At 34.5% G+C, this 16,419-nt stretch overlaps 1 protein-coding gene across 8 annotated transcripts; it reads right to left on the minus strand.

Annotated features, from left to right (window-relative positions):
- Positions 1 to 1,571: 1,571 nt before the first annotated feature.
- LOC116402160 lies at positions 1,572 to 12,476 on the minus strand. 8 transcript variants are annotated; one of them, XR_004214596.1, is made up of 11 exons: positions 9,974 to 10,167; positions 9,356 to 9,848; positions 9,063 to 9,205; positions 8,565 to 8,893; positions 7,594 to 7,727; positions 5,752 to 5,780; positions 5,504 to 5,589; positions 4,510 to 4,776; positions 3,537 to 4,428; positions 2,152 to 2,185; positions 1,572 to 1,604 (listed from the first exon to the last, which is right to left on the minus strand). XR_004214596.1 is itself a non-coding variant. In XM_031881312.1 (10 exons), exons 5-9 carry the CDS (start codon positions 8,655 to 8,657, stop codon positions 4,512 to 4,514), a joined length of 570 nt encoding a protein of 189 aa, XP_031737172.1. In that variant the 5' UTR covers positions 8,658 to 8,893; positions 9,063 to 9,205; positions 9,356 to 9,848; positions 9,974 to 10,043; positions 12,442 to 12,476; the 3' UTR covers positions 4,336 to 4,428; positions 4,510 to 4,511. The 8 variants fall into 8 exon arrangements, 2 of the variants coding, with proteins under 2 accessions (XP_031737172.1, XP_031737173.1); XR_004214594.1 differs by having other exon boundaries at positions 7,594 to 8,893; positions 9,974 to 10,165; XR_004214592.1 differs by lacking the exons at positions 1,572 to 1,604; positions 2,152 to 2,185 and having other exon boundaries at positions 4,336 to 4,428; positions 4,510 to 4,631; positions 4,683 to 4,788; positions 7,594 to 7,758; positions 9,974 to 10,152.
- Between the last annotated feature and the right edge of the window lie 3,943 nt (positions 12,477 to 16,419).

The following is a 16,419-nucleotide window of genomic DNA, read 5'->3' on the forward strand; positions in this document are numbered from 1 at the left end:
TCTTTGTGGGATAGTTATAGTTAAAGACAATATGTTCTTTTTTCTCTATTTCTACAAATTTCTATTTACTATCAATTTTCTACATCAAATTATTGACTAAATTATACCATCAAGAGACTAAAGTATAATAATAACACATCCATTCATATATCTTTTACCATGATATTGAAAGGTAAGCTCTCTTAATTATGTTTTTGAAAGGTAAGATTTCATCTGCTTAGTAATTATTTTAATTTCTTTTTTTAAAAAAATTAAACTTACTTTCTTCCATTTTTTTACTATGTTTTGTTGATCTTTTAAGCATAAGAATATTGTGTTTGTAGGAATTAGTCAAAATTCCAAAATTTTAGTTGTCAAATTTTGAGTTGGTTTTTCTATAAAAAAAAAAAAACATGGATATCGAAGTACTTGATTTAGAAGTGAAAGATGTATTTTCACCTTCACTCTCAACTCTTTCACTCACTGTGAGGGGTTGCTTAGCATTTAAGAAATTTTTGCATGTCAACCCTGCAAATCATGGTACAAGTAGAATTGAACGCTCATTGGCATAGACATCAAAAGTACAGTAAAAGAAAAACTCAATCATACAACAAAAAACAAACTTACATATGAGCTTAAGCAACCAGAAAGGTATAGGTCAAGAATTGAAGAAAAAAAAATCAATTATGTTTAATAAGGGAGAAACAAAATCCAACTTGTACCAATATTTGAAAAATCAAATGAAACAAATGGAGTAAAAAGAGTTAAAGAGAACAACATTATCCCAAATTAGGGAGGAAAAAGAAAAAAGTCCTTACAGCGATCCTCCCTAATCAACAAAAATACATTTTATAAAGACCATTAAAGGTTTCAATAGCCACATGATAGAGGTATGAGAGATTGAGGGTCTCTAAAAGGTTCAATCCTTGGTGGTCTCCAATCCAAGGTCAAACGTGACATAGAGACAATAGACTTTTTAGAGAGGTTTTGAGAGGTCATTAATATAACACCTTTGTGAGGGACTCGACCACTAACACGTTCTGTACTAGTCTATTTGGCCTAATTATCTCTTGTAGTAGTTTGGACTCCTTTGGTTGGCTTTTCATTTTCTATGTCCCAGTGCATTCATTTTCTCCGTGAAACTCTTGTTTCTCATTTCTGGAATTTAAATACACGACGGGTACTATACATAGAAAGGTAATAAAAAGAATTTGGCCATCCTGTACAAATAATTTAGCTCGCATCATAACATAAGCGGTCAAATTCTGGTTGCAACATGTTTATTGCTCTAATGATTTCAAGATACCTACTATTGATGAATGCATAAAGTATTCATAAAATGCACGAGACGAAGTGTATCAATGGAATGCACGCCAAGCCAAACATAATGTCGAACCTAGTTGTGCATCAATGATCCACGACTTCAATAAATGTTCTTGTTTGCTGGCTAAAAGTAAGATTAAGGTAATAATCACATAAACATAACTTGTAATACAGGACCTTGTGATTTAATATGACTTTCCACAATGTATCAAACTCCCAGCCCCTAAGAAAAGGCCAAATATGGCAGTACTTCCAAGTGTTGTTTTTTATCCAATATATCTAATTTTCAATAGTCCTAACACCTGCAACAACAGATACAAGTTTAGTCAATAATTCATTCTCATCTATCATCATCAAAAACTGTTTCAAGTCTTTTTTTTTCTTTTTTGTAAACCTTTGGGCTTTTAAAACTAAAACTTAACATAATAAGAATGGAATAATTGAACCAAACGTAGAAATATTCAGGAATACGAATAATTTCCTATAATCTATGAGTTTTCCTCTCCTCAAAGTCATTTAGAATGACATGAAGAAGAATATAAAAATATGAGAAAAGATTATGAAATTTGTTTCGACAAGGACAAAATCTGTAGTATTTTATTTTTCACTTCAAAGTTGGTTGAGTGCGAATTTCGATCCCATGCTAATAAAACATAACTTTGGTAATCTCCCATGATAATAGAATTCCTAGCAAGGCAGTGCCGAAATCTCATATTAGTTTCAAGATGCTTAGATAAAACACTAGTTAACTTGAAAAAGATTAACTATTCATGATAATTTGATGAGAAACTTTAGATTGTCATAACAGAGTTAGAGAGCCATGGTTGAATTTATGGGAGATAGTATTACCTTAAATCTAATGGCCTCATACCATAAACAGCACCTAGAAAAAGAAAAAGAAATCTGTTAGTTCTAGAATCCTCAGCCAACACATACTACATACTTCAAAATTCAGATCAAAACATAGAAAGAAAAATATATAGAGAGAGAACTTTGATCTAATATTGATGTCATCAAGATTGTTGCACTAGCTAGTTCATAATGCTCGACACTCATGGGGAGTTTGATACTTAAAACTGCAATTTATCACATCCAAACAACCAAAAAGGTTTATTAGCATGGGAAGTTGTACTAATAACAAGGAAAGCAACTGATTAAATTCCAACATCCATGATTCATGACTTTGAGGTGGTTTCGTTCGTTACAGTTTAGGTTGGTTTCTACACAACCAACACCATCAATATTATTACTATCAACTCCACTTCACGGTAAACGAAGAAACTTCCAAGAATGTCAAGTTTCTAGAGTGGCATAATTAGAAGCAAGGACTTTGCGTTAGGGAGTTAACATTATAGATTATATCAGATATGCTTCCTATAAAAAATGATTATATATAGGGACAATCTTCCTTTGTGTTTGGACTGCACCCATGCATTTATAGCACGGGAGCATTTAAGGAATTAGATCACATCGCATCCTTTAGAGATGGCAGTTTGCTACCTTGATTTCCAACTTTTGTCGAGCCCTTTAGAGTTAGTTTGGTTTGAAATAGCGATTGTAGTCTTATGTGATCAAGGTTGTGAAATATCTCACTAGATTTTTTTTTAATGGAACATGTGACCAGAAGAGAGTAAGGGTTTTGAGAGGTCTTGGGAGGAGTTGAGACCATTGATGGTTTAAGGCATTTTTAGTTAAAAACATTACTTTATCTCTCGTATATCTAAGACAAGCCAAGCTTATTTTCATAAAGCCCGTTAGAGAAGAAGTGGGGGAAGAAATTTGAAATGAGAGAGAGAGAAGGGGGAGGAGGGAAAAAGTAGAAAGGAGTTAGAGAAGAAAAGGCCATTTAAGAAACATTTGAATTATTTGTCATAAAGCCCATTTAAAACGCAAAAAAAAAAAAAAAAAATTAGAACTAAAACAAATATTTTTTTAAAAAAAATTAGACTAAAAAAAATCAAATTTCAAAGAGAAAAACTTAGGTAAAAAAATTGTCTAATAAGAACCGTTAACTAAAAGGGTAACCCGTAAAGCAACAAAATTTTCAGTAAAGTTAGCAAAAAAAAAATTTGTTTTTCAAATAATTATAATCCAAAATTTTCAAAAAATGTGAAATTTCATTTAACAAGACAAGAAATTGTGAACATTATTTTCTAATTTGGCCATGGATGAAAGTATGAAACTTTTGTATAAAGAAGGTTTCGATACAAAAAAAAAGTAAAATAACAACTTACTTTGTCTACTCTAATTTGAGAGAGGAGTCCACGTTAGAAAAAAAGGGTCCTACGGCTACGAAACTTTTGCTTATTGTTTTTCTCTCTCCGCAAAAGGGAGCTCATGTTCAGCATATCATTTCAATGGCAGCTGGTAGAATATGGAATTTCCTTGGAAGAAACCCCAAGTGTTCCCCATCAGATTGAACATATATGCTGCCGCTGCAAGAAACTTCTTCCACTTCGATCAAACGAACGCTGCTTGAACAACAAAACAATAAACTGATGATAGTTGCATTGCAGACGAACAAGCTCAGAAGCAGAAATAGGAAGTTTTGATTGAGAAAAGGGCATCATTGCCAAACAATGAATTTTAATGAGGTGGAGCTGAAATGTGAAATCATGCTCAATCATATGTTCAACCATGGATGAGTTACATTGATATCGATTAATTGAGTTCATCAACGTTGACAAAGATTTAACAAGGAAAAAAGGATAATCATATAACTTTCTAATTTTGGTTGAGGATACATCAGAATGCCAGAAGTAAGAAGGTTTAACAATATTACTTTTCTTAGGGCTTCTCTGCTAGGTAAATAAAGCATCTCCATATAAGTTTGAGTGTAAGTTTTTCTCAAGCAAAAACTTGACAGAAATGAAAATCACAATGCTCCATGCAAATCCAGTTCAATTATAGTTTCTTCACCTCTGCTTCCACAAGTCTCGAACATAAAACAGACCGTTGGAGAGAGAAAATTGAAATACAAAATGGAAAATCTAGGCACATTATAATTTTTAAAGAGATGACTAACCTTCTTGATGTTACGTTTTTCACCGTCAAATATGTCCCATTGTATATTTTGTGTAAATTCAGAATAAAGTCATACCACTTGAAATCCTGAAGAATTACTACCTGCAAAGAAAAGCATCACATAGTTAAGAAGACAAGGAAGGAAAAAGTGATCAAATAAAATCCCACAGAAACGAATTATACCTCTAGACTCCTGTTGGAAGGATCGGCATTTGCACAATTTTCATACCACCGCCAAAGTATTTAGCATTTCCAATGCATAGAGCAGTTACTTGTGGATACAGCTCCCATTCACCGTCATCAACCTGTGAGTTGGGTATAGTTGCATTCCCCCTTCTGGATTGCATAGCACACACCTGAGACTCTGTTTGTGTTTCACTAAAGCCATCACATATGCCCACAGTCCCATCTTCAGTAGTAGAATTGCCGACATCTTCTTTTCTTTCAGCTCTGAGAAAATACAAGACACAAAGGTCTCAAAAACCAAGTTACAAAGGCAAAATTGAATTGTGTTTGAACATAATAGTCTTTCTCGAAAAAACACTAAAGCTTGCATTATGCTAAGATCCACTTAGAATACAGGGATATTTAATGGCTAGTTTTTAAAGAAATAACCTACTGCCTTTATTTCCAAACCTGGTTTTTCTAAAATGAAAAAGGAAAACTATATTGGGTGGCAAATTAGTTTAGGTATTTTGTAAAAATGTCTTTAAGGTTTGTGATTTTGAAAATATAGCAAAAATAATCAAATCCAGGCTTTTATATGGGTGGGCTGGACTTTATTTGATCATTTTCACAAATAATAAAGTTATAACTTGTTTTACCATTTTTGCAAATGTCCCATGAAAAAAGTTAATGCTCAAGGATAGCATTTATTTGTGAATACTGGTTTTCAAGCATTGCAAACGGTGTGATTTGAGTTTTATAATTAACACTATTACTCAAACGAACCTATTTTGAAAGAAATTATAAATTATATTGTTCTAGGAAGCAATTCATCAGTAGAGACTAAAAGAATATAAAAAAAAATATTTCTCTTATAGTGAAAATAAACTCTTTCATAACGACTTCGTTGAATGGTCTCACTATATTTCCAGGCAGCGACCGTTCTTGTTAAACACTTCAATTCAGCATGGTCTTTCCATAAGAAGATCAAGGAGACAACGGCAAAAATTACCTTTTTGACCACTGGTTAGATAAAGCACCAATTGGAGAAGTTTCTGAATGGTCTTGACCAACAAGCGAACAGTCTGGCGGGAAAATCTGGTACGATTAAGGATTAAACCAAATGCAAAGGAAACCAAAAGTTTAAACATAAAAAACATCAATCCTAATAGAAGGATACACCAATGGGTCTAGAATTCTACCAGGATATGCATGTACGTGAACATATATAATTGAAAAGCAACAAAATCGCAAAGGTACCTGGCTGACACACTCATATATCCATTCAGCTGTAATGCATTGTTTCCCCCATTTACAAGCAGCCTCATAATTTGTCCCATCGGTGAACTTGCATATTAGATGGGTTACCTTCTTTGTCAGCTTCTCCACAAACTTGGCCCCAAGTACAAAACACAGATTTCTTAACAATACTCTGTCTTTGTCATCATATTGTGAAACACAAAACCGTATGTTTTCAAATCCAGGCAAAGGGACACAGCAAGGAAGAGGAGAATAGAAAATGTGCCCATTGGTATCCCACAAACATCCATCCTTCATAACGAGTTTATTTGAAATAGTCAGTAAACAAATAAAAACAAGATAAAAATTCAATTCTCATTTCAAATATCAGTTTAAGATATTGAACATAATTAGGCTACGAAATTAATAATAATATAAAATTAAAATTAAAAATCATCAGTAGTATCAAATTTCATCAATAATGGCAGTTTCTACGCCAGCTATCCATTCAAAATTGGCTTCAAAGCCGTAATTTAACACATTTAACAGAAGTGTGCATCAATACTTTCTCAATTCCAGAGAAAAATATATAAGAAGCATCTATTTGTTTGGCACAGGGATGGAGTGCAAACCTTTGGAGTTCAAGGGACAGTCATAGAAAGACTTCTTCAAATGTTGAACTCCAATTAATTTTGTCAATAAAGAAACCTCTCACACAATGATAGCACTCATATTTCCAAAATGTAGACAGAGTGAAGAAAAAAGAGAACAACCAAATATGTTTTCCAAGATAGACCACCCTTTTCTTTTCAGACCAACCTTAATGGATAGTCTGAGAAGGTAAATTTATGTTACCACCTTCCCCTAAACATCAAAAGGTCAAAATGATAGAACTGATTGAATCTCCATTTTCCAATTTAATAGTATCCACCATTTATGCCAATTGTTCTATACAGATGCAGAGTTAGGGAAACAAGTAGCAGAGCAGAAACAGAATGAGTCATCGACCAGCCGCATCTGGTGGCCCAAAGGGAAAAAATAAGGATGTGACCATTTGATTGTGTGATGCGAGTTGAGGACAAGATCACGGCCATCACCTCATCAGACCAACAAAGCTGGGGTGGCAGAGACACTTGATGACTCAGTCACTATCACTCAGGACAAGAACAAGATCAACATCAACTCCAATAGCTACTTCTCCAAGAGGAATCTTAAATACTTGGCTAAGAAGAATTTCAAGAAACACAACATTAGAGATTGGCTTTGAGTTATTGCTTCAAACAAGGAGATGAATGTGTACGAATTGAGATACTTTAACATTGCCAAGAACAATGGGCGAGGGAGAAGACTGAGGTTCAAGTCCTATATTTTGGTACCGCCATTTGAGGTAGGATCAGTTGTAGCAGCCCTTTTCATCTAAAGGCTGTTTTAATTTATATTCCCATACCTTGTCTGCTTTTCCTATACATCAACAAGAGTTCTCGAGTCCAACTCTAATTTACTTTTGATGATTTATTAACTATAAATCTTGCTCACATATTCCCCTTCTTTTGGTTGGTTTGAGGATACCTTTTTTTACACTGGGAGGACAGTTGTAATCTTAGAAAACTGATGTGCGTTTGGTTTTGGAAAAAACAGTATCCATCCTTCATATTATAAGAGCGTGGCTCAACACAAAACTAAAGTCCCTCAAAATTCAAAGCTCCAACCCAAACACAATCCAAACTTGCAGTGGCTAAATGAAACAAAATATGCTATTCAACCTTGTGTGGACTTTTATGTCCAAAAAGGGAAACACAAACAAAACCCAATAGTAGAGCTCTAAAACGGAAATCACAAATAAGACAATTAATTATCGCTTACCTCTAAACATGATCGAACCCGATGACTTGACACATAAGTACTATGAACGTCTGTACTCCTTGGTATCCCACCATGACATTCAACAGTGAAGTGCACTTTCTGCTTCATGTGATCTTCAACAACCTCGCCTCCCCCTTGATTTATCCATTCAACAATTTCAGCTCTCTAGTAGGAGAATTTCAAATATGATCTCAAAATATACATAAAAAATATTTGGGATTATGGAAGTCAAAAGTTGATGCATGTTTGTTAGTGTTCAAAAATAAAATGTAAAAAAAATTTGAAGGCATATTCCTCAAATGAAAAATGAAAATCGTAATTATTTCACATGCTAAATGACATTTGGCACTATCTTAAATTTTTTAGGAAAATTACTCCCCAAGTTTTGGTTTTGAAGAACACGTGTGTTTGGTTCTTGAGTTTTAAAAATGTACATTTTTAGTCTCCAGGTTTAGAAAAATAGACCCATTTGGTCATGCACCTTTTTAGTCTCTAAGTTTATAAAAATTGGTTTAGAAAGTCCCCAATATAACTTTATACATTTTTAAGGTAGAATAACTTCTTCTAAAAATTGGTTTTGAGAGTCTCCAGTATAACATTAAGCACTCAAGGATTAAAAGAGTACATTTTGAAAACTCAAGGACCAATAAACCTATTTCTATAAAATTGGGGACTAAAAAGGTAATTTTTCCATTTTTTTTATATCATTCTCTTAACAGGATCGGAGTGTTAAAGAAACAGTAGATCTAGAATCCTATCTGCACCATTGACTTGCTTTTAAAATCATGGAGTTGGAGCAGTAATGAACTACTCTTTACTCAAGTCAACTGATATTGAATACAGGGCTTCTACTTTGTTATTTTTTTAAAAAATGGATGCTATTTACCACAATAATACATCTAAAACCTAAAGTGCATAGTGTACATTAATCATGCTGTTTGAAATAAGAGGAAAGAATCTTTACAACATACCCGATCTTCTGGAAAGGAACTAGAAAAACAAAATATTTTCCCCTTAAATACACATGATGACTTCCCATTTGAAACCATGAAATCACGCCCCATCTTTTCTCAACTCTTGTTTGTACCATTTGCTACACATTGTTGGCTTTTCTGGGATAATTTCATTTTCCTGTCTCCATTCACTTTTGTTTCACTTTTTTCTTCAATTCTTTCCACTGCTATTGACGTCTTTCCAATGCTAACATGAATATTTCCTTCTGACACATTTGATGGCACGATTGGATGAACATTTGGAACTTTATTTTGATCCATAACAATGGTGCTCATTTTACTAGATGCTGCAAAGTAAACAGCCAGAAAATTTAGAACAAGACAAACAGGCTAGGGATCTCCAAACAAATATTAGTCATGCATCCAAATGAAATGTGCAGTTATTCTGCATGATGGTAGTTTAAGGTTGCTATTCAAAAGACAGATAGCTTAGAATACGAGTCCTGCATATCAAACCTTTAGGAATAAGTTCATCATATGCCATGTGTCTACCAAGAATAGGGATCTCCTTCTTCTGACGGTCACACTCTTCAAGCCAGTTGGATCTAACCACATGAACAACTCCTGAAGTAGCAATATCTCTAACCTCCTTTTTCTCCCTGCCATTTGAAATATGATAAAACTAATTTTCAATTGGGTGGATAGACCATTCAAATGAAATCAAAAAGCTCACAGCACAGGCGAGCTCACAAATTCAAGCAATAAAGTTCACAAAACCTATGTTGCGATTAAAGTAAAAGGATAATTACATTTCTGACGAATCTCCAACTATTATGTGTGTTAATTTGTCATTGAAAACCATGTATCGGGAGCCTCCACCTCTGAGAATCATATTTACAATCTTCCGCATCTCAGAAGCTTCAAACCCAACAACTTTTATTCTACATGCTGACAAATATAGGTCGTTTTCTTCAGACTAAAAGTCATTTGCAAGACAATTAACAGTGTTTTCTTCATTCCTTCCCATCGTGACTGGCACTTCAACATCAACCTCATTTATAAAATTAGAAGCATCTGAAAACATAGACGTGCTCTGTGAAAGAGTAACTTCAACATCCATGTCTGAAAACCCAGGACCAGCAACTGCTGTGAATTTTGAATCGGTAAGAAATGAGGACGGTACAGCTTCCAAGTTCCCAATATCCTTTTCTTGGCTATTGTGAGCAGTCAAGCAACCCCTTGTCAATTTATTTGAAGTTCCAGAAACGCTACCAACAGGGTACAGCTCCTCATTAAAACATCCTATCAATTAAAAATGAGAATAAAAGGATTTGAAACAAGTTAGAAACTAATAAAATTATTAGACAAATAACTGCCAACAATTCAAATATCATATCGGTTTTCAAATATACAACCCGAACTACTACCTTTTCTGGCCATGGACTGATCAAACCATTTCCGAGTAACAATATTGATACGGCCCCACGTTCGTGCAACCTTGTACTTGTCACCTTCAGGAGCTTACTTAACCATTAAAGAAAACCTCTTATTCAAACAAGAATATTTAATACCAATAAGTAAACATTCTATGCAACTATTTAGAAATGGATTGTCTATGCAAGTAGCATGCTTGCAATAGCCATACAGATAAACGTTTGTGAGTGTGGTTAGTCATTCCCATCACTTAACCTAACCTAGAAACTAGAGAGATTGTCAAGGGAAAAAAAGTGATCAATTTTGTTCTTAGATGAAAAGATATAACATCTCTAGAGGCGGAAGACAAACCTTATGCAACTCAGTTCTGGTTAGCCTTCCTACATACTTTTGATGTTTGAATGTTTTATTTTGGAAGGAAAGATGGGGGTTGGTTAATCAGTTTCTGGAAGTGGAAGGGCTGTATTTTCTGGAGAGCAGAATTTCAGAAGTTGTTCAGTTACTTTAATCTTAGAAAGTGTTTTCCATTATCGTAAACTACTTTTGATGTTTGAATGTTTTATTTTGTACATGGTTATTGTCTGTAATAGTACTTGTTTGTTCTGTGTTTTCAAGACTAGTTTGAGTATTGTATTCTGTAATAGTTTGGTTGCTTAATGAACAAATAAGAACCATTACCTGGTGTTCTATCAGCTTCTCAATCAAGCATTCACATCTCAATAAGGTATTATACATGCAATCAAACAATCACAACATACATACCATTTACTCAAAACGACCTAAAACATGCTCAAAACGTGTCTAGGTTTCACTTGAACTTTCAAAACGACCTAAAACAGCTTACGTGTAGGTTCGTAACTCATAACCTACGAAAAAAGTTCAAATATTGTGAAAAAAGCACTACAAGACCCAAAATGGCAACCAAGTGTGTAAGTGCAACAAAATTAATTCAAACCAACCTAAAACATGCTCAAAACGTGTCTAGGTATTACTTGAGTTTTCAAAACGACCTAGGAAATCCTAAGTGTAAGTTCGTAACTCATAATCTACCAAGAAGGTTGAAAAAAGCATTTCAAGACCAAAAATGACAACCATGTGTGTAAGTGCAACAAACTCAATCTAACCTAAAATGAATTCAAAACGCGTGTACATCACTTGAATTTTCAAAACGACCAAGCAATGCTTAAGTGTAAGTTTGTAACTCACAACCTACCAAAATTTCCAAATGTGTGAAAAAAGTACTTCAAGACCCAACATGTCAATCAAATGTGTTTTAAACTTAGTTTCAAACCAACCTAAAACGAGTTCAAAACGTGTCTAAGTTTCACTTGAACTTTCAAAACGACCTAAAACAGCTTACATGTAGATTCATAACTCATAATTTATGAAAAAAGTTCAAATAGTGTGAAAAAAGCACTACAAGACCCAAAATGGCAACCAAGTGTCTAAGTGCAACAAACTTAGTTCAAACCAACCTAAAACGTGCTCAAAACGTGTCTAGGTATTACTTGAGTTTTCAAAACGACCTAGCAAATCCTAAGTGTAAGTTCGTAACTCATAATCTACCAAAAAGGTTGAAAAAAGCATTTCAAGACCAAAAATGACAACCAAGTGCAACAAACTCAATCTAACCTAAAATGTATTCAAAACGTGTGTAAGTATCACTTGAATTTTCAAAACGACCCAGAAATGGTTAAGTGTAAGTTTGTAACTCACAACCTACCAAAATTTCAAAAAGTATGAAAAAAGTACTTCAAGACCCAACATGTCAATCAAATGTGTGTAAAACTTAGTTTCAAACCAACCTAAAACGAGTTCAAAACGTGTCTAAGTTTCACTTGAACTTTCAAAACGACCTAACAAATATTCAATACAAGTTCATAAGTCATAACCTAGCAAAAAGTTCCAAATTTTTTAAAAAGACACTCCAAAACCCAAAATGTCAAGTGTGTAAGTGCAACGAACTTAGTTCTATACAAACCTAACAAGTATTGAAAACACGTATAAGTTTTCAAACACCTTAACAACGCTTAAGTGTAAGTTTATAACTCATAACTTACCAAAAATTTCAAAAAGTGTGAAAAAAAATCTTTCAAGACTCAAAATGGCAACCATGGCTGTATGTAAAACTAACTTAGTTTGTAACAACCTAAAAGGTGTTAAAAAAATGTTTAAGTATCACTCGAACTTTAAAAACGACCTAATAATGCTTTAGTGTTACTTCATAACTCATAACCTACCAAAAAGTTCAAAAAATGTAGAAAAAGCACTCCAAAATCCAAAATGGAAACCAAGTGTGTAAGTGCAACAAACTTAGTCTCAACTTTAAAATTAGTGCGAGTTGGGAAATGTATTAACTCAAGCATGATGTAAAAACTTGAAACGACTTAAATATTTATTCACCATCACATAAAAACAGTAATTAAATATAGATAACATGTGTAAATAAAGGGAGAATCACCTTTCTAGCAGTAGCTTTACAGTAAGACCAAACACCATCCTCCTACTTGTAAATCTGCTCGATTGTCTACTTTGTTCTACACTCGTCATTTCACCGTCTCAGGCCATCCATTGAATTGGCCACCCAGCCTTGGCATACAAGAGTGTGTCTCAGCCTGTTAACAAATACCACTAAAACTAAGCAAGACGAAGAAAAAAGTTTTCAAAAAATTACCTAACTTTTAGGTCTTCATGTGACCTTTAAGTACTTCTGTCTTCTCCTTCAACTCTTTGACAGATTGCTGAAATTATGTGTTTCTGCAATGTTTACCAGAACATGAAAGATTCATTACGAAAATAAATACCATGAATACAAACCATGAAGAAATAGTAAAACAGTCAATACAAGAAGAAAAAAGTTCACTTGAAAACGACCTAAAACAGTATCACTTGAAAAAAATGTGTCTAAGTATCACTTGAACTTTCAAAACGACCTAAAACAGCTTACGTGTAGGTTCGTAACTCATAACCTACGAAAAAAGTTCCAACAGTGTGAAAAAATGACTACAAGACCCAAAATGGCTACCAAGTGTGTAAGTGTAACAAACTTAGTTCAAACCAACCTAAAACGTGCTCAAAACGTGTCTAGGTATTACTTGAGTTTTCAAAACGACCTTAGCAAATCCTAAATGTAGGTTCGTAACTCATAATCTACCAAAAAGGTTGAAAAAAGAATTTCAAGAGCAAAAATGACAACCAAGTGCAACAAACTCAATCTAACCTAAAATGTATTCAAAACGTGTGTGTATCACTTCAACTTTCAAAACGACCAAACAATGCTTAAGTGTAAGTTTGTAACTCACAACCTACCAAAATTTCAAAAAGTGTAAAAAAAGCACTTCAAGACCCAAAACGGCAACGAAGTATGTAAGTGCAACGGACTTAGTTTCAAGCCATCCTAAAAAGAGTGCAAAACGTGTCTAAGATTTCAAACCGACCAAACAATACTCAAGCGTAAGTTCGTAACTCACAACCTAAAAAAATTTCAAAAAGTGTGAAAAAAAGTACTTCAAGACCCAACATTTCAATCAAATGTGTAAGTGCAACAAACTTAGTTTCAAACCAACACCAAATGTGTTTAAAACGACCTAACAATCCTTAAGTGTAAATTCGTAACTCACAAACTAACAAAAAGTTCAAAATGCGTAAAAAATGCACTTTGAGACCTAAAATGGCAATTAAACAAATCTAAAAAAATTTCAAACCGTGTTTAAGTATTACTTGAACTTTCAGAACGACCTAATAATGTTTATTTGTAAGTTTATCACTCATAACCTACCAAAAAGTTCAAGAAGTATGGAAAAAAAGGAAACACTAGAGGACCCAAAATGGCAACCAAGTGCGCAAGTGCAACAAACTTAGTTCCAAACCAACCTAAAAAGTGGTCAAGGCGTGTCTAAGTATCACTTGGACTTTCAAAACAACCAAACAAAGTTTAAGTGTAAATTGGTAACCCATAGCCTACCAAAAAGTTCAAAAAGTGTGAAAAGGGCACTTCAAGACCGAAAATGGCAACCAATTGGATAAGGTCAACAAACTTAGTTTCAAACCAACCTAAACCGAGTTAAAAACGTGTCTAAGTATCACTTGAACTTTCAAAATGTCCTAAAACAGCTTACGTGTAGGTTCGTAACTCATGCCCTACGAAAAAAGTTCAAATATTGTGAAAAAAGCACTACAAGCCCCTAAATGGCAACCAGGTGTGTAATTGCAGCAAACTTAGTTCAAACCAACCTAAAACGTGCTCAAAACGTGTCTAGGTATTACTTGAGTTTTCAAAACGACCTAGCAAATCCTAAGTCGGTTTTTTCACATATACCTACACACTATATGTCTATATTCTTAATGCCAGAAAAGATGATTCATAAAGTGATTAATTGGAAGGTGGTGTCTTGTTCGCAAGAGGATGGTGGACTCAGCGTCGATGGTGCAACGTTAAAAAAATGCAACCTTCTTGCTAAATGGGGATGGAGATTTATAAATGAAAAGAATTCCCTTTGGGCTAAAGTGGTGAAGAGTATCCATGGAGAAAGTTAATTTGGATGGCATACTAAAGGAATTGTCACTTGCAGTCTCCATAGTCCCTGGATTAGCATTTCGAGATGCTAGCTTCAAGTGGATTCCTAGGCATTGTTCAAGTTCGGTGATGGTTGAAGAATAGCATTTTGGAATGATTTTTGGGCAGATGTTGTTTCTTTTCAAGATCATTTAGATTGTCTTTGAACTCTAATAATAGAGATGTAAAGGAGTTTTGGGACTCTTCCACTACTTCATGGGCTCTAAATTTCAGGAGACTTCTAAAAGTTGAAGAAATATATGAATTTCAAGTCTCCCAAAATAAAAGAACCTAGAAATCAGAATCAAATGGGAAGTTTTTGGTTCATTCATTAGTCAACCATCTCTCCATTGCCTCCCCAATTGAAAAACATTTATACTCGACAATTTGGAAGACAAAAATCCCTAGAAGAGTGAATATCACGCTTTGGAGAAAGCGAAATGGACTATGAACTGTGCAGAAGTTTTGCAAATGAAACCTTCCTCTCACAGTTTATCTCATCATATTTGTATGAGAAAGGGAGGTTTCATTTGCAAAACTTCTGCACAGTTCATAGTCCATTTCGCATTCTCCAAAGCGTGATATTCACTCTTCTAGGGCTTTCTGTCTTCCAAATTGTCGAGTACTTTGTTTTCAAGACTGTGTTAGAACCTGTTTTCTGTAAATGTTTGGCTGATTAATAAATTAGTAGAACACACTATTTGGTGTTCTATCATTTTGGTATCGGAGAAATCGAATCTATGAAGTTCTATATCATGGCTCAAAAGCGAATTGAGGAAAAGTTGGAAATGGTAGATCAAGAAATATCCGGCATTCGAGCAGAATTACATGATCTGCCAACAATCAAGGAAAACATGTCATCTTTGGCGAAGAGTATTGAGAGGTTAGGAGTACAGGCTGAGAAGCAACAACAGCAACCAGAAACACTGTTGAAATATATTGAAGGAATGATCAAAGGGAAGACAACGATGGAAGAAGTACTAGAAGGACCATCAAGTGAGTTGACAGCATGGTTGATGTCAGTGATTGGACGATGATGGGAGGAAAATCTGAGGAAAAACATACCAAGTTGGAGGGTGAAGATTCTGCAGGCGACCAAAGCAAATTTAAAAAAATTGAAATGCCAGTTTTTGTGGGAAATGATCCTGATTCTTGGTTTTTTAGGGCTGAGAGATACTTTCAGATACACAAACTGAGTGAGTCAGAGAAAATGACTGTGTCCATTATTAGTTTTGATGGAGCAGCTTTGAATTGGTATAGATCTCATGAAGATCGTGAACCGTTTGTTAATTGGGACGATTTAAAGAAGAGACTTATTGTTTGATTTCGATCGAGTCGTGAGGGATTAATTCTGGGAAGATTTTTAAAGATCAAGAAAGAAATTACAGTGGAAGAATATTGGAATTTATTTGATAAATCAGTAGCACCATTGCCTTTTCTACAAAAGGCTGTCTTAGAAGAAACATTTATGAATGGTTTGAAACCATGGATTAAGGTAGACATGGAATGTTGGGAACCTATGGGGCTTGCTCAAATGATGAAGTTGGCCCAAAAGATTGAGAACCGAGAAGTGATAATGGGAGAATCAAGTTTCAAACGTGCAGCGGATGGAAAATTCCAGGTTTCTGCTTGGTCAGTAGTAGTATCGATAGATTGCGACGCGACCAATAATTTTATATCTGAAAAGTTAGTAACTCAATTGTTGTTGCAGTCGCAGGAAACTTCTGATTATGGGGTTATTTTGGGGTCTGAATCTGCTGTAAAAGGGAAGGGAATTTGTAAACAAGTGGAACTGCTATTGGGTGAATGGAAGGTTGTGGATAATTTTCTGCCATTGGAATTGGGGGGGGGGGGGGGATGTCATTCTTGATATGCAATGGCTAC

Source organism: Cucumis sativus, chromosome 2, assembly GCF_000004075.3.
Source record: "Cucumis sativus cultivar 9930 chromosome 2, Cucumber_9930_V3, whole genome shotgun sequence".
Taxonomy (NCBI): Eukaryota; Viridiplantae; Streptophyta; class Magnoliopsida; order Cucurbitales; family Cucurbitaceae; genus Cucumis; species Cucumis sativus.